Below are 27,541 nucleotides of genomic sequence, written 5' to 3'. Positions count from 1 at the left end.
TTTGACTGAAAGGGTGCATGACAATATGATCACAGAAAGATTATACATACAGACCTTTCCATTATTTTTCTATTTTATATAATAAACTATAGTTCTGGGCAGTAGAATGTGTTAGATATAAATGCTTCTATTTAAACAAATGCAAGAAGGTGCACAAATAAAACATGGATACTTGCTGGCCGAAACCTGATTAGCCTTAATAAGATTAAAATCCTATTTTGCACTCAGCATCTGTCAAGACTTTAGAAAGGCACACAAGCTGCCTTAATCCACTGCAGTGAAATCCTGCAGAGCTTTCAAGCTGCTAAATAGCAACAGAAACGCAGTATTTAAAATGTACACGGTGGTTCACATTCAAAAAAGAAGCTCGGAGATAGAAAAGTTGTTAGCAAAAAGGAAACAGTCTCAACTTTAATGGCAGTAAGAAGAGGAATTCTTCCCAAAACATCTGAAAAATGGCTTTTTGCCCAACTGGGTGAAACTAAAATCTGGAGTTTTCATTTAGAAATTATCAGAAGAAGCAAATCAGTATGGGCTGTGCACCTTCTCAGAACAGTATCATCCATGCTATTACAAAAAATGCAACTCGGCCACTAAGGAAGCATAAAGCTATACTGCCTCCTGATCACAAAACTGATGATTCCTCTATCCCTTTCCTAGTTAAAGGCTCCAGCGTCTATGATACTGATGGCGAGTTCAACCTAGAAGCAATCTGGCATAAACAAGGTTTGCAGGAAAATAAGAAAACTTTTCAGCAGAATAAAAATGAAACTCAGCATTTTCTTACTAAGAATTCCTCTTTGCCTGATCTCCACAAAGAGAAGAATACTGAAAGACAGGCTACTGATGCAGAAATGGCAATGTCCCAGTTAATAAATTATCAAAAACATATAACTGAGGATATACAGCTTCAAAAGCAAATATCTACAGAATCTGAGCTTGCTTTCTCCTGTGAAAAGAGAAACGAGACTAACCAAAAGAAAGGAAGGAAATCAAAGAGTCAGAAATTGAGAAAACAAGGACAACACACCAAGCTCAGAGAGAAAAAAAGACTTGCATGTGATATGGAACAAAAGGTAGATTTTCCAGATCTACTTGTAAAGGCACACCAGAATGCTTATGCCTATCTGAACCCTAATCTTTCCAAATATGAAGCCATTGTATGTATAGCTAATCAGGCAACACAAACTCAGCTTATTTTGCAGCAGATGGTCAGCTTTTTAGCAATTTGCTTTGGTGAAATGAACCGCCTTTTGCAAGAAATTGTTGATGATGGAGAAGATCTTCTCAAGGAAGCAGGGAAGAATTTTGCCTGGCCACTTAATGAAGGGGACTCAAAGGAGCAGCCAGATCTCCTGCAGCAGTTACTGCAGTACACAGTAAATAAAATGCAAGTATTAAATGAGGCAGTGGCTTCATTAACCTCTAATGTACTGCAGGAGACATGCAGTTACCTAGAATCTGCTGCTAATAATTTTCAAGAAAAACTGAAATTAAAACAACAGTTTGATAAGCATATGCTTAGGATAATGAAACTGCTTGAAGCTTATACCATTGGATCCTGTCAATCTAACCCCTACGATTTGACTCTTTACTCAGAAGACAGTGGAATTGGTGTAGATAATGAATCTTTCAGACAAGGTTCTTTCCCTGAAAAACCGGGAATACAAGGGAGTTCCAATTCCTCACCAGACGTTGGAGGAATCCAATCTGTTTCATGTCATAAAGAGTCACACAGCCTGAATTTGGTGTCCAGTACACATAAATCCAAGGACTGTGTGCCTGGAAAACATTTTAAGCAAATGGTTAACCCAGCTAAAAATGGCGAAAGCAAACCTGCTTGCCCATCTGCAATACATACAAATAATTCAGCTGTGCCTGAATGTTCTTCTTTGACAAGCAGTTTTTCCTTCAACTCTCTGGATTCTTTTGCTACCCTTGGAGGTTACAATTCTCAATCAGATTCTACTGAAGATGATTGCTATGAAGTTGGTGATGACGAAAGTTTATCGGAAATGTTGATGATGACCTTGCCTAGAAGGCCTACGACATCTCCTGCGAGAACTAGTGAACACAGGCCTTCTTACAAAAAGATAGCGAATCCTGAAAATGAAGAAATGACACAGAAAATGAAATATGCCATCAGTGAAAAAATTAAATTTGTTCCTCTTAAATCAAGCAAGAATATGTGGACAGAAGAGGAAGAAGAAAAAACAGCCCCAACAAGGCCAAGTTCAGCAAGTGGATGCAGGAAAAGTACAATTAGACAAAGAAGATCCAGGTCAGCAGAGTCTCTAAAAAGTCAAGCTGAAGACCCAACCCTATTAGAACTTCAAAGAACTCAAAAAGAACTTAATAAAAGATTTGAAAAACTGAACTTAGTTAACAGAAACCAGGATGTGGATGGTAAACCAGAAAGCCTAAAGTATAGTGTTCCATCCACCCTGCAAGATATTGATCGTATTGTCTCAAGCTCTTCCACCAATAAACTTAAAGCATCACTGAATAAAAATTTCACAATTTTGCCTAATCAAGATAAGATTACTTTAACTAAGTATGATCAGAGGATTTCACGTCATTTAGATGAAAGAAAGGATAGAAAGTCTTTAACAGCAATTACACCTACCCAAGAATCTGCATGCAGAGAAGAAAATGAGAACCCGGTGACAAAAACATTGCAAAGTAACTGTGCTTCCCCTCGACAATCAGTTAAAAAGCTTATTGAAACTTTCAGCCTCACAGAAGGCATGATGAAACCTACAGATATTAAATCCTTAGGGCCTCTCAAATGCATCAGAAAATTTGGAGTACCAGTTTTGCCTCCTACCAGTCCTATATATAAACAACTTGACCCTTTAAATCACAAGCCTATTGCTTCATCCTCATGGATCACAAATGATTCACAAATATGCACAAGTCAGTATATGTCTGCAACTATCCTTCAACCAGTGAGAACTGCAGAAATTTCCAGGAACGAAAGCAACGACGACACAGCAGAAGACTTGGAGAGCCTGCCACCACCTCCCCTTGAAATTCTGATGGACAATTCATTTACGTTATCTTCAGAAACTGAAAATCAAGAAGAAAACTCTGCGCTTAATGTCTGTATTGAATCGGGAAGAGTCTATCCATGTGTCAAAACACAGTCTGGTGCCCCAAGAAAAACAGCAGTTTCTCAAAAGATGAAAGTCTCATTGAATGTTATTGATCTTCTACCAAGTAAACATATTACAAGTACCAACATGATTCCTAATAAAATGCCTAGAAATTCCAATCTGGTCTCTAAGTTCAGAAAATATTCATTGGAACTGCATCGTGAACAAGAGAACACTACAGTAATGAAGAAGAATCATGAAATGGAGCAGGCTGCACATTTATACAAGCAATCACATAAAATAATCCTACTGCCAGATCCTGGGGATGTTCCAAAGATCTTTAATAATGAACAAAAAGAACCCTGTGAAAAAACAGTATCAGTTCAACATCAAAAACAGACTTCTACTTCACTCAGGAAAACTGATAAAATTCCAGCAGGAGTCAGAAAAGGGTCCCCAACTAAAACATCTTCATCCCCTCCCACTGAAAAAACGTTCACTAGCTCACCTATCCATCAAAAACGTTCTGTACAAGCTCCTACTGCTGCACACCCCAGACCTCCACCGATGCAAAGGCAGGTTAGTCCTCCAGTTAGCCCAAGGATCCCAAGCCCTCCAGCACAAAAGAGATCATCCAGTCCACCAGCACAACAAAAAATGCTTAACCCTCCATTAAAACAAAGACAAAAAAGTCCACCTGCTCAACAAAAGCTGCCAAGTCCACCAACAAAATGTAGAGATGAAAGTCCATCTCCAATTTGTGCCACCCCTTCACCACAGTCATCGCCATCTTTATCTTGTGTAAGACTAAGAAATAGTGTGGATTCCAGTACTGAATTCCATTCTTCCTCAAAATTTGTCAGCAATGCACATTCAATATTTTGCCCAGCAATAACTTCTTTATTTGAAGCCAAACCACCTTCTCCAACCAGCATTTCCAATACAGAGGCTGCTAGCCAAAATCATACTCCATCACCCTCATGGAAAAATAATTTCTCACTCAGGCAGTGTGGAGACCAGCAGAAAAGGATGGCCATGAGTGCTGCAAATCCCCAACCTTTTGTCAGGAGGTGCTATTCTGATCGTAGGCCTGGTGTCAAACTTCAATTTCCAGCCTCCATTTCTGTTTCAGCTAACAATAAACCTGCTGTTCAACAAGTCAAGTAAGTAATTTCATATTCATTCCACTATATTAGCTTGCATGTTTTTTGAAATATTCAAAAATGGTTACCATGATAATTGTAAACTGCATATATGTAAATGGTTACTGCATAATTGTAAACTGTCTTTACTCACAAAAACAAGTTTGAAAATTATCCATTTACAGTTATTCAGACTTTAAAGTTACCTGATAATTAACACCAAGGGCCTGATTCATCAATACCTTTTCCCATGAATTGTGGATAAGACTACATTAATTGTAAGCTTTATTTAAGAAACAAGCAATAATTGGGTCCAAAGATTATTCCTGCACAAGCATGATTTTATATTTTTAAGCATAAAGTTAGGATATTTCCAAACGTTGCCTGATCCACACACCAGTGAAGAAATGCATTATGGAGTTAAAAACAAGAGATTCTCAAGAGAAGAGTTTCATTTATAATCGAAATATCCCCGTAAATGTAATCTGTATTGTGTAACAGATTTGCTATGAACTCCATCAGGTTGCTTTGTTCTTAAAAGGATAAAGTTCCAAACAATGAGAGCAGAATGGGAGGTAGCCTTATTGGTACATAGTTTTCCAGAACTTTAATTAAATCTGGCTTGATTAAATGGTATTACTGTAGGTGCTTATTTATCTTGCTGAAAGAGATCAGTCTCTGTTTTTATTATTAGGGATTATTTTTTACCTTTTCTTTCCTCTGTATTTCAGCTTGAGTCTCCCCATCATTTTGTGGTCTCTTCTCAGACATAATTTTTATATATTAGTTGTTATATTGCTTAGTTATGATTTTAAGAAGAATACTGTCTAAATGTATATTGTAATTCAGGAACCATTTGTGTTGATTAAAAATGTGAAGGATCTTTTTCATTAGGCAAAGAATGGAAAAAAGTAAATTAGGACTTAAAGGTAAGGCCTCTAGCCTTTCATGATTCTATGGACTGCGATAAGGGCCACAAAATCTGACCCCTTGCTGTGGAACTGACTGGTCCCTGAAAAACTGCCGTGGGAGCTGGGAGGAGACAGCAGCCATGAGGGCACCTTTCTTCTCTCCCCACTCTGATTCCCCACTTTTATCTAAGGCTCAGTGGGAGGCACTGAGCCTTAGATAAATGCTTCTTCACTTTCATAGTAAATGAAATAATTTAGAAGAAAACTGAGTAATATAAAAGAGATTTGGTATATTATTATATGTGGTGATATTTCAGTCAATATGATTTGGCATGGTAACACTTTGTATGATACCTGTTTAATAAGATAATTGTTCAATATCATTACAAGATATTAGACAACACAAGCCAAAATATTTTTCTGGTATACTGGCCTTAAATTTTGTATGTTTAAAAAAGGTTGACAAGTGTTTGGAGGACAAGTCTATTAATGCTTATTAGTTAGGCAGGCAAGGAGAAAGCGGTTACTTACCTGTAAACAGGTGTTCTCCTAGGACAACAGTATGTTAGTCCTCACAGATGGGTGACATCATCAGATGGAGCCTGGCACAGAAAACTTTTGTCAAAATTTCTAGAAGCTTTGACTGGCACACTGAGCATGCCCAGCATGCCACTATCCACGCATTCACACAAGGTCCCCCTTCAGACTCATAACAGAAAAATACGATCGAAAAAATAAAATAACAAAAAAACGAAGGAAAAACTAACTCCGCGGGGTGGCAGGCGGGTTTTCCTGAGAATTAACATCCTGCTATCCTAGGAGAACACCTGTTACAGGTAAGCAACTGTGCTTTCTCCTAGGACAAGCAGGATGGTAGTCCTCACAGATGGGTGAATACCAAGCTCCAGGCTGTTCCCGGCAACATCTAAGACCAACAGGTACCGAACAAGGTGCCAATGGGCACAATAACAACTGAGGTACTGTTGGGCAGAAGGGAAACAGCTTGGTTTCAACTTCCAGGGTGCTCTTGGGAAGAAGAGTTGGGTTTAAGTCTGGAAGATATTACGCAGGACAGATTTGCCGAATCTGCCATCTTGTCGACCATCCTTGTCTAAGCAGTAATGGGCATCTAACGTGTGTAGGAAGCTCCACATCGCAGCCCTGAAGATTTTGACAATAGGAACTGCCTGTAAGTGGGCCACTGATGCCGCCAAAGCCTTCACAGAGTGACCCTTAACTCTGCCATCTAGATGAAGACCTGATTGTGCATAGCAGAATGAGATGCAATCTGCTAGCCAGTTGGATAAGGTCTGTTTGCCCACCACAACCCCCATTCTGTTCTTGTCAAAAGATATGAACAGTTGGGTGGACTACCTATGGCATGATGAGCATTCTAAGTAGAAGGCCAGAGCTCTTTGCAATCCAACGTATGTAGAGCCCATTCCCATTGGTGGGAATGGGGCCTCAGAAAAAAGGTGGGCAACACAATGGACTGATTGATGTGAAAATCAGTCACGAATTTCAGCAGGAACTTGTAATGCGTACCACACAATCATGAAATAATTTCATGTAGGGGGGGTATATAACCAAGGCCTGAAGCTCGCTTACCCTATGAGCTGAAGTAACCACCACCAGGAAAAAGACTTTCCAGGTGAGGCATTTCAACTCACAGGAGCGCATAGGTTCAAAAGGAGGATGCATGAGCTGCGCCAACACATTGTTGAGATCCCAGGACACAACAGGGGGGCTTCAGCTGAAGCAGGTCCCGCATAAAACGACCTACTATGGGTTGAACCAAGATGGGTGTGCCAGCAACCCCACTATGGCAAGTACTGACTGCACTCAAATGGACCCTGACCAAGGTGGTTTTGAGTCCAGTCTCAGAAAGGTGCCACAGGTACTCCAGAAATTTCGGTACTGGGTAAGTCCTGTTCCCCACACCAGGCTGAGAACCTCTTCCACTTCAACTTATAATACTTCCTCCAAGAAGGCTTCCCGGAGGCCACCAGCATCTGGGACATGTTATCAGATAGGTTCAGGGGCTGAAGGACTAGGTGCTCAACATCCAAGCCATCAAGGCCAACGCCAGGAAGTTTGGATGGTGCAGCGTGCCCCGGTCCTGAGTTATCAGATTGGGCGCAGTCCTTATGGACAGATCTTGGAGGAGAGGGAACCAGACTTGCCTGGGCCAGTATGACGCCAGTAGAATCATGGTCCCCAGTCCCGTTGGAGCTTCAGGAGCGTCCCCATGAGAAGCAGAATCGGAGGTACATTTGGAGGAGACCTGTGCCCCAATGGAGGGCAAAGGCATTGAAGGCTGGGCGTCCATCCGTTCTGAAGAGGAAGAAGTTGCTCACTTTGCAACTGTAGGGAGAGGCGAAGAGATCCAAATCTGGAGTTCCCCACAAGTGGAAAATCTAGGCTGCTACTGCCATATTTAAGGACCACTCTTGCGGCTGAAAAGAGCAGCTCAAGCGGTCCACCAGTACGTTGAATGCCTCAGCCAGGCACGTCGCTCGTAGGGACATACCCTGAAACAGAGCCCAAGCCCAGATCTGCACCACCTCCTGACAGAGGCGGTAAGATCCTGTACCTCCCTGCTTGTTGATACACCAAATTGCTACTTGATTGTCTGTCCGAATCAGGACTGCTTTGTGGAACAGCCAATCCTGAAACGCCCAAAGAGCGTAGAGGATGCCCGAAGCTCCAGGAAGTTTATCTGGTACCGAGATTCCTGAGCTGACCATTTCCCCTGTGTGTGGAGGCCATCCACATGCGCCCCCCCCCGCCGTGTGGGGAGGCATAAGTGGTAAGGACTACTTGAAGTAGCACAGGTTGGAAAGGAGCCTCCTGTTCCAGATTGGAGAGATTCTCCCACCAGGACAAGGAAATCCTCAGGGGCTGCGTGATGGAGACATAAGTTCCGAGATCCTGGGATGCCTGCTGCCACTGCACCCTGTGCATGCAGAGGCATGCCAAGGGGGTGACATGGACAGAAGCTGCCATGTGGCCCAGCAATTGAAGGCTGCCAGAGAGGATAGGGCGAGAGCCCAATCATGGGGCAAAAATGCCCTCACTTGAGTGATGGAGGCCACTGACATTCAAGCAGATGTGTCAAAGGCCTTGTAGATGGTTCTTAGTAGGTGTCATAGACCTTCTTACAGGACTATTAATGATTGCAGTGTTCCTTGATCTTCCTGCCCTATAGAGACAAAGGGCTTCAAGTTTTGGACACACCAAATCCATCCAATACCCTGTTGTCTTTTTCAAGGGGGTGTACTGGAGTGCAATCTCATTGTCTTTGCTTTTTTCATAGCCGATTCTAAGACTACAGAGGCATGTGGAATTTGAACTGTGCCAAAACATCTAGACTTTCGCATCTTGAATTTTAGATCTAATTTCCTGGATGCTGCAAGTATGGTATGAGGGGATTCTCATGTTTTGTCCATGACAGAATCCAGCAGTGTATGCTAGGGCAGAGCCGTTGGTTCTGATGGAACTTCTAAGATCTTTAAAATGCCCATTGTCTCTGCTCTTGTGGGTCTCCACCTTTAAAGAGTGTGCCTACCTTCTCCAGAAATTTGAAGTAGGTTAGGTCTTCAGGCGGTAAAGAAAACTCAGGGGGCTCTTCCGGTGGGTCCAAAGAGATTCCAATAGAGCTTCTTGGTGAAGATGGAGGTGTCTCCTGAGGCTGGTCGTTCAGCTCAAGGGAAAAAAGTGGACTTCCTGGAGGATGAGGGTTGAACTCCATGTTTATAGTTGATGGAAAATATTCTGATTAAGGAGAACAATCTCCTTCGGATAGTACTGGAGAGTGAGGTGGTTTAGAAACATATTCTGTAGGGAGGCTTGCAAAGAAGGACTTCAAGATGGAGGTGATTTGAAACAACATTTCTGCAGCAGAGGTACCTGGGGCTGCTGGATGGGTATGTCCTTTATGTGATGGCTTAACTGCTGACTAGCTCAACAAAGAGTGAGATCCAGAACCTGGAGATGAATGGGATCTGGAACTCTTCACTCCCAGTGGGGGTAGCGCTACTAAAAGAATGCTTGCATCTGGGGCCCTAGGTCTAGGTGCTGGAGGTTCTTTTACTGGATGTCTGGGACTATTTTGTAGAGGTTCCTGTAGAGTAAGGGAACAACATCTATGATCCCTGAAAGAGAGATTCCATCCTGAGTGAGCTGAATCTGGGGAAGAGGATATGTGGACAGGAGATTCCTCCTCCATTTCCAGGTCTGACAGCTGTAGAAGAGGGTCTGAGAATGAACTTGGACAGAGCTTTGAGGTTTGTTGTTGTATCATGATGTGATTCATCTTTTTTATGGAGAGATTTGTCCAGCCTCGATTTTTTTGTCCTGCGTCGAGTGATGCGTCGACTGTTTTAATTGCGTCAAACTCAACGTCGCTTCATACATCAAGTGGTACGATGCTTTCACTTGCATCGACTTCTCAGACGACTTGATGTGCGTCGGTCCCAAACACCCTGTCTTACTTCAAGCGTGCCAAAGCTTTCACCTGCGTTGACTTCTCCGATGCCTTAGTATGTGTCAACTTCTCTGACACTGTAACCTGCGTCGATGATTTTGACGACCTATCGTGCATCAGTCAGTCCAATGTTTTCCTTTGCATCAATTCTTCTGACACCGTAGTCTGTGTCAATCTATCCGATGGACTAACCTGCATTGACCGCTCCGATGTCTTTTTATGAGTGTTAGCATGTGGCGCAATCTGTGTATTCGACGACTTTTGAAGCAATTCAGTCACTTTTGATGGTGGTAGCACAATGGGATTTTTTACTTTTCTGGCTACTTTTGGCGTCTCCGGATTCTACTGATGACAATAGCCTTACAGAGTCTGGATGATGGAACTTCAGTCCCAGAGAGGATTGTGTCAATCTTCCTTAATGCAATGAAGATGGGGCATAGGATTTCGATGTTTGTTGCTGGAGCCTTAGCATTTTTGTGGCTCTCTAGCATTGGGCTCTGGGAGACATTTCTTCCACAGTCTCTTCAGGCTGCTTGGTCATTTTTGGGACCAAGGCACAGATAGCTTTAGTTGTGTCCATCGGTCACCAACATGATTTTGTCACACCGGCCAGGGGTTTTAGGCATTGTAGCACTTAAAAGTGCTTTTGTGAGAGAAAAATTAAATTGACAAGTATTCCTGAGGAGAAAAAGAGAGAGATTTAACTCCACACATCCATGCACAGCGTGTAAAAAAAGAAACTGTGGAGACTTGCACAAGGCACGCAGGAAGAGCAGCGCAGCCGCACAGGGGAAAAGCTCTGCGAGCTTAGAGAGTACCCATGAAGCCCAGATGTCGTCACCCAGACAGACAGCATGGCTAAATAAGTCTGCTTATCAATGGAAAACAAACAATCAAAACAGTGTACAATAAAATAATTACCCTAGTAGAAATGTCATAAATGGTCAGTGGGTCCTGTTCAATAAAGATGTTTCCTCAGGAACTGAATGGAGGAAAAGAACTTTTTGATTACAGCAAAGCTGTTGATATTGCAGCAGAGTAGGAGAGGTAAGGGATGGAAAGACAGAGCTGCAGATCGTTGCCATACTGGTAGTAGCTCAGCCACAGGATTACTGAGGCTGTGAAGGAAGCATTCACATAGAGAAAAAGGAGAGGACTGAGAAGAGAACCTTGTGGGCTGCTAAAATATAATGAGAGGGAAGGATAGACATAATTGAAAAAGCAATTAGAAACATCAGAAGAGAAGCAGGATAGAGCAGAGCTGCAACGCCAAGGGAGACTGAGAGAAAAAGAGTGATATTAAAGTATTCAAGTTTACAAAAGGACAAAACCAGAGAAGAGAAAAACCTTTTTCAACGAAAATAAAAGTTCTGGAAATAGGAGGAAAGATATGAAGCTCCAAGGGGTAGACTCATGATCAACTTCAGGAAGAAAAAATATATAATTTTTTTTTAAAGGAAAGGTGATGGATATCTGGAATCCTGTCCCAGTGGAAGTGGTGGAAAGAAAATATATAATTTATAATATATAATATATAAATATATATATAAATATATAATTTTTTTTTAAAGGAAAGGTGATGGATATCTGGAATCCTGTCCCAGTGGAAGTGGTGGAAAGAAAAACAGTACCAGAATTCAAAGAGGCATGGGATAAACTCAAAGGATCCCTAGGATGATAATAAAGCACTGGGGATAATAAAGCACAGTTACAACCCTAAACAGAAGGCTTTGAGAGTAACCTGCACAGAGCAGCAATTACAACCCTAAAAAATATTGCTCGGCAGACTGGATGGGCCATTTGTGTATTTTTCACCTTCATTTACTATGTTAAGTGACCAGGGCATTTAGCTAGGAGAGGTTCATTTGAAATTTGCTGCACCAGTGAAGCAGGTTGAGTGGAACTCAGTAAGCAAATGGAAGAAAGTAAGCAAGCTCTCCGGAATATTATTGAAGGGTTATTGGTAGTTCAAATAAGTTAATCAACATATTCTGTTGCAGTTGGATACTGCAGGCAAGGTAGTGGACCCTTGGGCCGGCCCACCTAGGATGACAGGGTAGGCCGGGAGGCGGAGCCACAGGCTGGCGGTGTTCACCCGGGAACCAGGAGCCCCCCAGGAGGAGCCCGTAGGGTCCTGGAACCTTGGGACTTGGGGAATATGCTCAAAGTCCAGTGGCAGGTAAGGCCCAGGCAGGGAGTGTAGTATAGGAAGTCCAAGAGTATAAGGTAGTCCGTGGACCGGCTGTACAGGCCGAGGGCCAGCTGATGACAGGGCAGCGGGCGGCAGCGGGAACTGTAACTAACCGGACACTGAGGCAGGGTCTGTAGAATGCTGGAACTGGAGCAGGCTGAAGTCTGAAGTGGGATCTGTAGCAGACTGTGGACTGGAGCAGGCTGTAGACTGGAATGGAGTCTGTAGCAGGCTGTGGACTGAAGCAGGCTGTAGACTAAAGCAGGCTGTAGACTGAAGCAGGCTATAGCGAAGTCGGGAACGGACCAAGGTCAGAGGCAGGGGGCAGGCTGAAGCGAAGTCGGGAACGGACCAAGGTCAGAGGCAGGGGGCAGGCTGAAGCGAAGTCGGGAACGAACCAAGCTCAGAGGCAGGCGGCAGGCTGAAGCGAAGTCAAAAGGCAGTCCAAAGATTAAGTCAGGAACGAGGAACAGACGAAGCGCAACTCAGAACTACTAGGCAGTAGTGAACCTCGTTGCAAGGCAAGGAGAAGGAGTCCGGACGCTGGTTATATCGGGCTTAGGGCGTGGCGTCATCAGCACAGGCGGGGTCAGACTTCCGGGAGCTGTGCGCCCAAAGTGGGCGTCCTCGCGCGCGCACAAGGCAACGGGGAGACGGGCAAGCAATGGCGGCCGCCACGTGGAACTGGCAGAGCTGCCGGAGTCCCAGCCACGCAGAACGTGGCGTTTCCAGCAGCGGAGATAGGCACTGTTCAGGGCTAGCGAAGGGGAAGCGGCAGAGACCGCAACAGTACCCCCCCCCCCCCCCTTTACGACCCCTCTTGAGAGGCCCTGGTTTTCCTGGATGGTCCTGATGGAACTGCTGCAATAAGTTCTTGTCAAGGATATTGCGGCTGGGTTCCCAGGTGTTATCTTCATCACCGCAGCCCTCCCACGCCAGTAGGTATTCCCATCTATGGTTGTGGAAGCGGACGTCCAGGACCTCACGTACTTGGTAAGTAGGGTCATAGACGATGGCTGTTGCAGTAGGATCCGGAAGCGTACGGTGATAACGAGAGAGGACCACAGGCTTAAGCAGGGACACATGAAAGACATTGTGGATTCGGAGAGTAGAAGGCAGTCTCAGCCGATACGAAACCAGGCCCACCCGCTCAGCAACCCGAAATGGCCCACAGTACTTGGGTGCAAATCTCCGTGATGGGAGTCGGAGATGGATGTTCCCGGTGCTGAGCCAGACTTGGTTCCCCGGCTGGTAGGTGGGAGCTGGTCGTCGGTGGCGGTCGGCCGCTTGTTTGGTGGACACGGCTGAGCGGCGTAATTGGTTCTGAGTCTTGTGCCACAATGTCCATAGTTGCTGGGCCGTTACTTGAACGGCAGGCGAGGCGCTGGGGGCATCCAGCGGGAGCGGAGGTCTTAGTGGTTTCCCGTAGACAAGCTGAAATGGGGATTTGCCAGTGGCGGCGTGAACTTGGTTGTTGTAGGCGAACTCGGCCCAGGGCAGTAGTTCTGACCAATTGTCCTGTCTTTCATTAATGAAAGCCCGAATGTAGGCCTTCAGGGTCCGATTCATTCTCTCGGTCTGCCCATTGCTCTGTGGATGAAAGGCTGTGGAGAAGCTGAGCTTTACTTTAAAGCATTTGCAGAGGGCTCTCCAATAGCGAGCTACAAACTGGGGTCCCCTGTCAGAGACTATGTCTTGGGGAAGACCATGTAGCCTGAAGACATGCTGAGCAAAGAGACGGGCCAGTTCGGGTGCTGAAGGAAGTTTAGGCAAAGGCACTAGGTGCACCATCTTTGAGAAGCGGTCAACGGTGACCCAGATGACCGTATGCCCGCAAGACGAGGGTAAGTCCACCACGAAGTCCGTAGCTATGTGGGTCCAGGGTTCGGTGGGGACCGGTAGTGGCTGCAGAAAGCCACAAGGGGATCCAGGGCTGGGTTTCTGACGGGCGCAGGTGGGGCAGGAACTCACATAGGAGAAAACATCCCGCCGAATGTTGGGCCACCAATAGAAGCGATTGATAAGTTCTAAGGTTCTTTCACGTCCTGCGTGCCCTCCGATGAGAGAGTCATGAGCCCAGCGTAAGGCCGTTAGGCGATCCCGACGAGGAAGTACAGTCCTACCCTGGGAGAGGACCGTCAAAGCAGACAGGCGGACCTTACTCGGGTCCAGGATAAATTGAGGAGGTTCTTGATCCTCCTCGACGCATGAAGTGCGGGAGAGAGCATCCGCTCGGAGGTTCTTGGCCGCCGGCCGATATTGCAGAACAAAGTCAAAACGACTGAAAAACAAGGCCCAGCGGGCTTGACGGGGGTTCAGTCGTTGAGCCTGTGACAGGAACTCCAGGTTCTTGTGGTCTGTGTATACGGTGGTGGTATGCAGGGAGCCCTCGAGCCACTGTCTCCACTCTTCGAAGGCGAGCTTAATCGCCAACAGCTCTTTGTCCCCGATGGAGTAATTGCTCTCAGCTGGAGAAAACTTCCTGGAGAAGTAAGAGCAGGGGAGGAGTTGGCCAGAGTCGGAGTGTTGGCTGAGAACCGCCCCAACCGCTATACTGGAGGCGTCGACTTCCACAATGAACAGTCTGGAGGGATCTGGATGCCGGAGGCAAACGTCTGAAAGAAATGCCTCTTTGAGGTCGGAAAAGGCTGCCATCGTAGCGTCAGGCCAGTTTTTGGCGTCAGCTCCCTTGCGGGTCAGGGCCGTGAGTGGAGCAACTCGATGCGAGTATCGCGGGATAAAGTGTCTATAAAAATTAGCGAAGCCCAGAAATCGCTGGAGGGCCTTGAGGCCCGTGGGCTGAGGCCACTTGGTGATGGCCGCTACTTTTTCTGGGTCCATGCGGAAGCCGGTAGAGGAGATGATGTATCCCAAGAAGGGCAATGACTCAGCCTTGAATGTACACTTCTCCAGCTTGGCATACAAGCGGTTGTCTCGGAGGGCCTGAAGAACCTGTGTAACGTGGCGGCGATGGGAGTCCACATCCTTGGAAAAGATGAGGACGTCGTCCAGGTAGACTATGACATGTGAGTGGAGCATGTCACGCAGTACCTCATTCATGAGGTGCTGGAAGACGGCGGGGGCATTGCAGAGTCCAAAGGGCATTACCAAATACTCGTAATGCCCATCCCTGGTGTTGAATGCCGTCTTCCATTCGTCCCCTCGGCGTATACGGACGAGGTTATAGGCCCCTCTGAGATCCAACTTCGTGACAATGCGGGCACCCTGGAGGCGATCCAGAAGCTCCGGGATAAGCGGGGGGGGGGGGGTACCGATCTCGTTTGGTGATGGCGTTCAGGCCGCGGTAATCGATACACGGCCGGAGGGAGCCATCCTTCTTGGCCACAAAGAAGAATCCGGCACCAGCCAGTGAGCGAGACTGGCGGATGAACCCCTTGGCTAGGTTCTCCGTAACATACTGGGACATGGCCTTCGTTTCGGGTAGCGACAGAGGATACACTCGGCCACGAGGGGGCGTGGTGCCCGGCAATAGGTTGATAGGACAATCAAACGGCCGGTGCTGGGGAAGAATCTCCGCCATCTCCTTGGAGAAAACATCCTGAAAGCTTTGGTATGGCTCAGGTAGGAGGTGCGAGGAGCAGAGGTGTAGAGGTCTGAGCGGACGTGGGATCTGTAGACAGCGTTCAAAACAGGCAGGACCCCAATGAACTAGTTGGAAGTCATCCCATCGTATCACGGGAGAATGCTGACGTAACCAAGGAAGTCCCAAAACCTCCAGGACGAGCAGGGAGATCTCCTCCGAGTGGAACAGGCCTGTTTGCAGTGTCACTGGGGCCGTGGAGCAGGTAATGACCCCCGGAAGCAGAGTACCTCGGATCGAGGAGATCCACAGAGGAGGGACCTTCTGTAGAGTCGGTAGGGAAAGCTGAGTCACCAGATCGGCCACAATAAAGTTCCCCTCAGCGCCAGAGTCAATGAAGGCACGAATCTGGAGTTCCCCACCGGGGTATTTCAGAGTTACTGGTAGCGTGCAGAGAGGAGCTGATCCAGTAGCGCCTAGGTGTAGCTCCTCAGTGTAACCTAGGCATGAGCGTTTCCCAGACGCTCTGGGCAAGAAGCAAGAAAGTGCCCCTTGCCTCCACAATAGAGGCATAGGGAGCGACATCTCTTCCTTTCTTCCGGGGTAAGTGGAGACCTGCCCAATTGCATGGGTTCCCCAGTAGGCACAGTGGGAGGAAGAACCTTGGGAGCAGGTGTTCTGGCGGAGGTAGACAGTTGTGGTGGGGCACGGCGACTCGAGCAAGTCTCTCTATCCCGCTGTTGGAGACGGCGATCCACCCTACCAGCAATGTCCATTAGGTCATTTAAGTCCTCAGGGAGCTCCCGACCTGCCAGTTCATCCTTGATACGGCCTGCCAGGCCCTCGAGAAAAATCCCTTTAAGGCAATCGTCTTGCCAAGCGACCTCCATGGCCAGGGTTCGGAAGTCTATAATGTACTCAGCCACCGGGCGTGTCCCTTGCCGAAGGTGTAAGAGCTCGGAGGCCGTGGTGGATCGGCGTGCGGGGTCATCAAAGGCCAGGCGGAAGTTAAGGAGGAAATCTTGTAGGTTCTGTAGCAAATGATCCGAACGTTCCCACAAGGGTGAAGCCCAGTCGAGGGCCTTGCCGTCCAGCAGAGAAAAGATAAAGACTACCTTGGCTGCATCTGAGGGAAACTGTGCTGGCAGCAGGGTGAAGCGCACTTGGCACTGGTTTAGGAAACCACGGCATGTCTTGCTGTCCCCGGCGTACCGGGTAGGCGTGGGCAGCTGAGTGCTTGAAGTTGCAGTGGACGCGGGTGCCGGATGCAACTCCCAAGTGGAAACCTCAAGACGAGAGACCAACTGTTCCACAGTGGCAGCGAGGGTATCAATGCAGTGCTGTTGTTGCTGGAGGCATTGAGCCATTCCTGGAATGGCCTGCAGGCTTGGAGTCTCCTCCGAGTCCATGGCCTTGCAAACTGTTGCAGTTGGATACTGCAGGAAAGGTAGTGGACCCTTGGGCCGGCCCACCTAGGATGACAGGGTAGGCCGGGAGGCGGAGCCACAGGCTGGCAGTGTTCACCCAGGAACCAGGAGCCCCCCAGGAGGAGCCCATAGGGTCCTGGAACCTTGGGACTTGGGGAATATGCTCAAAGTCCAGTGGCAGGTAAGGCCTAGGCAGGGAGTGTAGTATAGGAAGTCCAAGAGTATAAGGTAGTCCGTGGACCGGCTGTACAGGCCGAGGGCCAGCTGATGACAGGGCAGCGGGCGGCAGCGGGAACTGTAACTAACCGGACACTGAGGCAGGGTCTGTAGAATGCTGGAACTGGAGCAGGCTGAAGTCTGAAGTGGGATCTGTAGCAGACTGTGGACTGGAGCAGGCTGTAGACTGGAATGGAGTCTGTAGCAGGCTGTGGACTGAAGCAGGCTGTGGACTGAAACAGGCTGTAGCGAAGTCGGGAACGGACCAAGGTCAGAGGCAGGCGGCAGGCTGAAGCGAAGTCGGGAACGAACCAAGGTCAGAGGCAGGCGGCAGGCTGAAGCGAAGTCAAAAGGCAGTCCAAAGATTAAGTCAGGAACGAGGAACAGACGAAGCGCAACTCAGAACTACTAGGCCAGTGGTTCTCAACCTTTTTTTGGCCGGGACACACCTGACAAATGGTTCTCATATGCGTGACACACTGAACATGTGACCATCACGGGGCTAAGTGTAAACATGCACTCTGCATCCACAGGACTCCCCTCAACCCTCAGCAATGAGTGCAGAGCAGATCTAGGGCATAACCCGTACAACTCACCATACAAAAAAAAGATATTCTGGTTCTGATGACATCTCAGTAAAAGCAAAACAAACTCCCTTTACTACCAGGCACAATAGCCTTCCTTATGAAAAGACAGTAATTTACCACTAATGCATATCCTATTGAGAAAACACATCAAATAAGATTGATACAAATGCCTACATGCTAGTAAAACACCTCACTTTGGTCATACACCCAGAACTGACCTTCACCAAGTACAGAAAAAACACAAATTATAAATATGGAGACAGAAACTGGAACGGAAAACCAAAAAAGCCACTCTGCATACAGTGCGAACCTGGAGAAATGGAAAGAGAAATATAGCACCTAACAGACTCAGGATTTGCAATAATGCACACAAACTAACCTGCACAAAGTTACACCTGTATTACGGAACACACGCAAACAGTAACAACCCTATCTAAGAAATACAACTATTAAACCAGGCCCTAAACACTAAAACATTTCCTATTGGGAAAACAGAATAAGCCAAGCTGCTACAGAGCCCCACACAGAAATCATTGTAAAGTTATAACAAAAATGTTACAAAGCAGCTGCTGAACAGAATAATATTCAATTAAATACTCATAAAAATTATTAAAACATGTCCAAATATCAATAAAATATTTCAAAACAGCAGACATCGCATAATACCCAATATCATATCACCCCAATCCTCCACCACCTCCACTGGCTTCCGATTAAATACAGGATCCAGTTCAAGTCTTTAATGATGATACATAAGGCCTTACACAACATCACACCTCTCAACTTAACATTTCAAATTCAACTACACTCATCCGTGAAACCAACCAGAAGCGCTTATCAGAACAGACTAATCACACAACCGGCGAAATCCGCTCTGAGGAAACGTGCACTATCCACAGCGGGCCCTTCACTTTGGAACTCTCTCCCTCCAGACCTGCGTCTAGAACCATGCCACACTACATTTAAAAAGAAACTTAAGACTTGGTTGTTCAAACAAGCTTTCCCCTTGAGCCAATGATCAGGAAGAAAAGTATTTTCACTCCCACATGCCATGTTATTTATTGATTTATTTATTTTCACTCCCACATGCCATGTTATTTATTGATTTATTTAACTGCATGTTTATTAACGGTCTAATTTTATACACTATTTGCTTACTTTGATTAGTTTTTGTTATATGTTAAAACTTGTTCACTTCGTTTGTTCAATGGAAAACTTGCTTACTTCATTTGTTCAATTGTAAAAACGTTTTTCCTAATTCTGTTCTATGTAAACCGCTAAATGTAGCGATAGTTACTGTTCCTTGTAAACCGGGGTGATATGTATATTATACAGGAACCTCCGGTATATAAATTATAAATTATATAAATAAATAATTAAAATGGCAGTCAATCAAGAAAAATAAATTTAAAAAGCCACCTTTACTTACCTTCTCCAGCAACTCTCCTACTCCTTTCCCTTCCAGGCCAATAGCACTAACCAGAAGCAGCAAGGGCTGCTGAAGCTCTGTCCTCAATCTTCTTCCTTAGCACCCACAACCAGTCACTCACAACACACACACCCCCAAATAGACCCCACGACCAGTCTCGGTCTCTTTCACACCAGTCATCTTCCTGACCAGTTTCTCTCTCTCACACAGAAACACATCACCTCCCTGACCAGTCTCGCTCTCTCAATCACACTCATGTTCTCTTATATACAAGCTCTCAATCACACACAAAAGCTCTTACACCCATTCACACCAGCTCTCACCCAGGCTTCCATTCACACCCCTACACACAAGCTCTCACCCAAGCACCCATTCACACCCAATGACACAAGCTCTCACCCAGGTACCCATTCACACCCACAGACACAAGCTCTCCCCCAGGCACCCATTCACACCCTCAGACACAAGCTCTCACCCAGGCACCCATTCACACCCACAGACACAAGCTCTCACCCAGGCACCCATTCACACCCACAGACACAAGCTCTCACCCAGATATCCCATTCACACCCACAGACACAAGCTCTCACCCAGGCACCCATTCACACCCTCAGACACAAGCTCTCACCCAGGCACCCATTCACACCCACAGACACAAGCTCTCACCCAGACATCCATTCACACCCACAGACACAAGCTCTCACCCAGACATCCATTCACACCCACAGACACAAGCTCTCACCCAGACATCCATTCACACCCACAGACACAAGCTCTCACCCAGACATCCATTCACACCCACAGACACAAGCTTTCACCCAGGCATCCAATCACACCCACAGACACAAGCTTTCACCCAGGCATCCAATCACACCCACAGACACAAGCTCTCACCCAGACATCCATTCACACCCTCAGACACAAGCTCTCACCCAGGCACCCATTCACACCCTCAGACACAAGCTCTCACCCAGGCACCCATTCACACCCACAGACACAAGCTCTCACCCAGGCACCCATTCACACCCACAGACACAAGCTCTCACCCAGGCACCCATTCACACCCACAGACACAAGCTCTCACCCAGGCACCCATTCACACCCACAGACACAAGCTCTCACCCAGGCATCCATTCACACCCACAGACACAAGCTCTCACCCAGGCATCCATTCACACCCACAGACACAAGCTTTCACCCAGGCACCCATTCACACCCACAGACACAAGCTCTCACCCAGACATCCATTCACACCCACAGACACAAGCTCTCACCCAGGCATCCATTCACACCCACAGACACAAGCTCTCACCCAGACATCCATTCACACCCACAGACACAAGCTTTCACCCAGGCACCCATTCACACCCACAGACACAAGCTCTCACCCAGACATCCATTCACACCCTCAGACACAAGCTCTCATCCAGGCATCCATTCACACCCTCAGACACAAGCTTTCACCCAGGCATCCAATCACACCCATAGACACAAGCTCTCACCCAGGCATCCAATCACACCCATAGACACAAGCTCTCACCCAGGCATTCATTCACACCCTCAGACACAAGCTCTCACCCAGGCATTCATTCACACCCTCAGACACAAGCTCTCACCCAGGCATTCATTCACACCCTCAGACACAAGCTCTCACCCAGGCCCCCATTCACACACAAGCTCTCACCCAGACATCCATTCACACCCACAGACACAAGCTCTCACCCAGGCATTCATTCACACCCTCAGACACAAGCTTTCACCCAGGCCCCCATTCACACACAAGCTCTCACCCAGGCCCCCATTCACACACAGACACACCAGCTCTCACCAAAAATAACTTCTTCCTTCATTGCAGGGATAGGCTCCGGTTCCGCCGTGGCTTTAATCCGGCGGGCCTTCTTTTTTCGGCGCCACGGGGATGGGCGCCTCAGTCAGAGGTCGGGTTTCCTCTTCGTCGCTACGGGGCTGGGCTCCCGTAGCGGCCTTGCACCATCGGGGTTGGGTTTTCTCTTCACCGCTACGGGGCTGGGCTCCCGTAGCGGCCTTGCACCGTTGGGGTCGGGTTTTCTCTTCACCGCTACGGGGATGGGCTCCCGTAGCGGCCTTGCACCGTCGGGGTCGGGTTTTCTCTTCACCGCTACGGGGATGGGCTCCCGTAGCGGCCTTGCACCGTCGCGGTCGGGTTTTCCTCTTCACCGCTACGGGGATGGGCTCCCATAGCGGCCTTGCTTCGTCGGGGTCCTACACTGTTATTCCTCCCACCCCACTCCCGGACAGTGCCATGCCTGCCTCACCGGCCAATCAAAGGCTTCCTCCCTTCTTCCTACTACCACTGGCAGGTGGCAGGGAGGAGGCTTCCGATTGGCCTGCGCGGGGGAAGGCAAAATGAAGGAGGCTTCCCATTGGGCAGTGGGGGTAGGAAGAAAGGAAGCTTTCAATTGGACCGCGGGGGCTGGAAAAAGGGAGAAGGAAAGTACAATGGGGCAGTGGGACACCGGGAGACCCGACACACCGGTTGAGAAGCGCTGTACTAGGCAGTAGTGAACCTCGTTGCAAGGCAAGGAGAAGGAGTCCGGACGCCGGTTATATCGGGCTTAGGGCGGTGGCGTCATCAGCACAGGCGGGGTCAGACTTCCGGGAGCTGTGCGCCCAAAGTGGGCGTCCTCGCACGCGCGCGAGGCAGCGGGGAGACGGGCAAGCAATGGCGGCCGCCACGTGGAACTGGCAGAGCTGCCGGAGTCCCAGCCACGCGGAACGTGGCGTTTCCAGCAGCGGAGGCAGGCACTGTTCAGGGCTAGCGAAGGGGAAGCGGCAGAGACCGCAACAATATTCTGCCTATACAGTATGATTAATCTCCATTCTTTCATGCAATATCATGGATGAATTGGAGAACTTCTCTGTCTCCATTTCTCAAAAGCTGTATTCTTGCTTAAAGTTTTTTTTTAATTTCCTATTTCTGTATAAGAAATCTTTATTGGCCAGTTTAGTCATGCAAGCCATTTGAGATACCATTAAGTGCTAGCAAGCTGAGAGAGTATTCAAGGCTACATCTTGAGAACTGCTGAGCAGACTTTGCTGAGGCTATGCATTATTGTGTGCCATTTAAAGCAGTCATAGCGGAGATTTGTTCAACAGAAGTAGAAGCAATAAGACATTTTAAGTAAATGGTGCTGCGTGCCATACTTGATGGTAACATGCATGCAGCCATTATGGAGAGAGGTGCCTCTTTTTGGCTAACACCCAAGCGTAGATCTGAGTCATGCATTTAAGGCAATCCCTTCTTGGCCATTTGGTTGTGATTGAAAATTGCAGGACAATAAGGTGGCTTAATGCCCTGCCACTTAACTCCACTGGGGACATAATGATGAAACGACCAGTGCTAATAGCAGAAATATTAAACTACCCACATATAGCCTGGCAGAACATTGCTAACACTGCAACTGTATGAACGTTCCCAAAAGGTGTGTAGTGAGGAGAGAGGGGAGGGAATCAGAGAGCGCGGGGGGGGGGGCGTGAAAGAAAGAGCCGTGGTGAGGGGGGTGAGAGAGGGAGCCTATATGAGGAGATTGTGAATGTGTGTGAGAGATTGGGTGCTGGTGTGTATGAAAAAGGGATCGTGTGTATGCGAGGGTGCTAGCCTGTGTGAAGGGGTGCCTGTGTATGTGTGAGAGAGAACCTGTGTGAAGGGGTGCACGAGAGACAGACATAGGTAGCTTGCGTGGGTGTGTATGCAAGAGAGAGGGCCCCTATATGAGGGCATGGGTGTGTGTGAGAGAGTGAGGGAGCCTTGTGAATGTGCACTAGAGAGAGGGAGTATGTGTGTGAGAGAGGGAGGGACAGAGGGAGCCTGTGTGAGGGGCAGTACTGAGAACAGGTCAAACTTTGGGAGTGGCAATAGAGTGGAAGGGGTTGAGCCTAGAGGTGGAGGAGTTGGGGCCTGAGAAGGCAAAGTGGCCAGGGGAGTAGAGAGAGTGAGTATAAGGGACACTCTTACAGTGAATTTCTAGGGAAATTCTGCTCAAAATATTTAAAATTCTGCATCTTTAAGTAATAATTTTTTCTGTATTAATTTAAAATGAATTACTTAAAAACTGTCATATAAATTATGTTATTTTAACCAATATAAAGTTTGCAGAATTTAACGTTTTTGTGCGCAGAATTTTAATTTTTTTTTGTGCAGAATTCCCCTAGGAGTAGGAAGTGTTAGTAACCATTGAGATTCAGAGGGCAAGGATATAGAGGGTGATATAAACGAATTAATTGTTTTAGATAGGCTGGGTCGCTACTTATCTGTATTATGCTCTTTTTGTGAATTGTTCTTAATTCAATTAAAAGATTTGATACATAGATAGGGTAATCCATGGTGAGTGCCCAGCCTATGAACTAGAGACAAGATCTTAAAAATGGACCCAATACTCAATGGGGATCCAATGCAACTCACATAAAACGGGAAATATGAACAGAGAGAGAACAACCTGAGATCACTCGAGCGGCAGAATGCAACAAAATTTGTAAAGCTTCAACATAACATTTGGGTAACCCAATGTAAAGTGCATTACAATAGTCCAAACATGTTAGGATGAAAGCTTGATAACCACCATAAAATCATCACGATCTAGAAAAAATTTTAACCTGCATAGCTTCCGTAGTTTAAAAAAGCCCTTTCTTACCAGTTTGCAATTGAGGTTGTAAAGAGAATCTAGAATCTAACACAGGGGTCGGGAACCCATGGCTCGCGAGCCAGATATGGCTCTTTTGAGGGCTGCATCTGGCTCGCAGACAAGTGTCGCCATACTTCGCGGTTCCCCGCTGACCCAGCTGCTCCCCGGTCCTCCGCCGCCCGGGCTTAAAATGCTGTCAGCCCGGGCAGAACGCGGCAGGACAGCTGGAGTCAGCGGCACCGGCGTGCTCTCTTCTCCTCCCCCCCCGCGGCCCGGAAGAGGAAGTGGAGAGCATCGGGTGCCTGCGCGGGAAGAAGAGACCCCCCTAGCGTGGTCTCTTCTTCCGCGCAGGCACCCGATGCTCACCACTTCCTCTTCCGGGCCGCGGGGGGGGAGGAGAAGAGAGCACGCCGACTGGAGTCATCCGGGTGCCTGCGCGGGAGTCATCGGGTGTCAGCCGGGTGCCAGCGCTGGAGTCATCGGGTGCCTGCGCGGGTCTTCCCGCGCAGGCACCCGATGCTCTCCACTTCCTCTTCCGGGTCGCGGGAAGAAGAGAGCACCCGGTGCTCTCTTCTTCCCGCGGCCCGGAAGAGGAAGGGGAGAGCATCGGGTGCCTGCGCGGGAAGACCCGCGCAGGCACGCTAGTGTCCGACGGGAAGAAGACTGCAGCGCGGCTCGGAGGAAAATGAAAATCTTCAACCGCGGCCGATGGGACTCCGCCTTCGCCTCCGCGAGGGCTGAAAATGAAGGAGGTTAGCGTTGGGAGGTGGCTGCTGCTGCCGCGAGTTCCCGGGGGGGGGGGGGGGGGGGGGAGAGAGAGAGTGAATGAGCGAGCAAGCATGTGTGTTTGAGATCCTGTGTGTGTGAGTGAGAGATTGCATGTATGTGAATGATTGAGAGCCTGTATATGTGAAAGAGAGTATGTCTGTGATTGAGATCCTGCCTGTGTGAGAGAGAGCATGAATGTAAGTTTACCATTGGGAACCTGTATGTGTAAGTTTGTAATTGAAAACCTGTTTGTTGGAAAGAGTATGTGTGTATGATTGAGATCCTTTGTGTGTGAGAGAGATCATGTGTATGTATGATTAAGAGCCTGTGTGTATAAGTAAGAGAGAGATCATGTGTGTCTGTGTCTGATTGACAGCTGGTTTAGGTGATGGAGCATGTGAGTATGTGATTGAGAGCCTGTGTTTAAATGAGAGAGAGAGACCATGTGTGTCTGTGTGATTGAGAGCTGATTTAGGTGAGGGAGCATGTGAGTATGTGATTGAGAGCCTGTGTTTAAATGAGAGAGAGAGACCATGTGTGTCTGTGTGTGATTGAGAGCTGATTTAGGTGAGGGAGCATGTGAGTATGTGATTGAGAGCCTGTGTGTAAATGAGAGAAAGAGAGGACATGTTTGTAAGCATGTGAATGAGAGTCTGTGTGTGAGAGAAAAAGACAGCATGTATTTATGTGATTGAAAGCCTGTGTGTGTGTAAGCGTGAAAAGATAGACAGCATGTGTGTAAATGTGTAATTAAGAGCCTATATAAGTGAGAGAGAAAAAACATTTGTATATGTGAGTGACTGAGAGCATGTGTGTATAGGTGTGTCATTGAGAGCCAGTGTGAGAGAGAGCGCTGGTATGTGACTGAGAGAGGAGAAAGTTCCAAGCAAACCACTCCACCTCCTGCTAATTCAGAACAATCTCAGGACACCTGGATATCAAACTTTCCCAGGTATGCAGAGCAAAAAAATTTTTGTATCCTTATTATTTTTCATTACTGGATCTTTGTGTCTGCTATTTTGAAATATTTTGTTGGTATCTGGAAATGTTTTATATGAGTTTTTAATTATTGGATATTCCACTCATCAGCTGTTTCGAAATATGTTCTTTTTGTTAGTACAGTTTTACTGCTGATGATTTTATATTTCTTGATTTGTTTTATAAGGATGGGTGATGTTTCTTTTTTCCTTTGTTACACTGCATACAGAGACTCTGGCTTGTTGCAGTTTTCAATTCAGTTTTTGTCTGCATGCTTCTTGTTATGCGTTTTGGTCTCTTTATTCTATGTTAGGTGAGGGACAGCACGTGATTCAGGTGAGGTTTTCTGCTGGCGTGTAGTTTCTGTGTAGGACTCTATAGCAGCCTGACTTGGTCCGTTTTCCTAATAGGAGATGTATTGGTGTCTTAAGGCCTGGTGTAATATTTTCAGAGACTTATTGTACTTTAAAAGTGTGATCTTACATAAAATGCACACATTTACTTGTATTTAGTTTTAAACATATTGTATGGCTCTCATGGAATTACATTTTAAAATATGTGGCGTTTATGGCTCTCTCAGCCAAAAAGGTTCCTGACCCCTGATCTAACAGAACACCAAGATCACAAACCATCTCCATTACTGAAACAGTATCACCTTTTAACTGACAGGAAATAGGAGAGATGGGCATCTCCATCCTAGTAACTAGTAAAATCTCAGTTTTCTTCACATTCATCTGTAAACCACTAGCCTTCATCCATAATCCTCTCTCTTCAATATCTTTATTCACATGTGACATTGTATCCTGCATAACATTATTTACTGAATAAAGCAATTGCAAGTCATCAGCATATAGATGAAAATTTATATTCATTTGCTCTAGCAACTTACATAACCGTAACATGAAAATATTAAATAATATGGCTGATAGACAAGAACCTTGTGGATCTCCACGTTGTAAATTCATCCACTCAGTGCTATTTTCTCCCCCTCGCACTTGATATTGTCTACCTATCAACTACGACACAAACCATTTTGCCCACCAACCCAATTTATCAGATAATTTGATAAGTTATGCCTAATACTGGCATTATTTTATTAATTACAAGCCAGCCAGACTATAAGAAGCCCCCATGTATTTCTCCAAGCAGATCAGGTATGCTCTACTTGTGACCAAAAATCCATGTCTTAACTTAAGTATCTTTTCTATTTTCAGTGCAGAATCAGCTTCTCAAAAGGAGACTGAAACAAAGAACAGCCAATGTTTAGCTGAATTCAAGGGATCCAGCAGGTCTGCCTCTCACCCAGAGCTGTGCATCATGGGGCAGGGGCTCCAGAAGGAGGAACAACTATGCAAGCGCACATAGAGTGCATATTTCTGTTGGGAAGATCACTGCATGTATATACGTGTGCATCTATCATTTCCACCGTTTCCAGTTTCATCTGCTCATTGTTCATGCAGCAGAACCAGCTGGAATTAACTGTGCCTACAATTTCATCAATGATTACATACTACTATTAGTTTCTTATTAGGCACCTTAGAGTCATTGAATATATAATTAAACTTCTAAACTAAACCATGTCTTTGATTCAGTGTTGTTTAATCTGGAGTAATGTGGTTGCCAGATTACCATGTTAGACCACTTCAGGTCAGACATACTAAGCATTTGTCTCAGATTTAGTAAAGAGCTTTTCCCCCATTGTGGACCTGATTCATTAAGCTTTTTGGCCCTAGAGAGAGAAAGGATGGGAGAAAACCTTACAAGTATGTACAAAGAAAATCAACACAGGTTGCCATGATAACTTTTTACTGATTAAATTAATATATATTCAGAGTTAGATCCTCTTCAACAAGAGGACAAAGCAAGTTTGCTTACCGTAAACAGTGCTTTCCATAGATAGCAGGAAGAATTAGCCATGCTTTCTGGGAGCGCCCCTTGGAAGCTCGCAGCAGGAACTTCTCCTCGCAGTAGTAAAGTGTCTTCCCGCATGGTCAATGATCTCTTCTCAGTTGGTCTCAAAGCACATAATGAAGACAGCAGAAGAATGAGAGAAAGAGCAGAAAGAAGTATAGACTATCCTGGAAGGAGGGAGGTGATGCATGGCTAATT

The 27,541-nt window shown here is 46.7% G+C and overlaps 2 protein-coding genes across 14 annotated transcripts in view; one reads left to right on the top strand and one right to left on the bottom strand.

Annotated features, from left to right (window-relative positions):
• The window catches only part of CLIP4 (CAP-Gly domain containing linker protein family member 4), a 347,916-nt gene that overhangs the window by 306,908 nt on the left and 13,467 nt on the right, over positions 1 to 27,541 (bottom strand). The gene's annotated exons all lie outside the window — the stretch shown is intronic.
• PCARE (photoreceptor cilium actin regulator) lies at positions 531 to 26,946 on the top strand. The gene is made up of 2 exons (XM_029596748.1): positions 531 to 4,258; positions 26,647 to 26,946. Exons 1-2 carry the CDS (start codon positions 531 to 533, stop codon positions 26,795 to 26,797), a joined length of 3,879 nt encoding a protein of 1,292 aa, XP_029452608.1. The 3' UTR covers positions 26,798 to 26,946.

Source organism: Rhinatrema bivittatum, chromosome 3, assembly GCF_901001135.1.
Source record: "Rhinatrema bivittatum chromosome 3, aRhiBiv1.1, whole genome shotgun sequence".
In the NCBI taxonomy this organism is placed as follows: domain Eukaryota; kingdom Metazoa; phylum Chordata; class Amphibia; order Gymnophiona; family Rhinatrematidae; genus Rhinatrema; species Rhinatrema bivittatum.
This window is presented reverse-complemented; position numbering and strand designations above follow the sequence as displayed.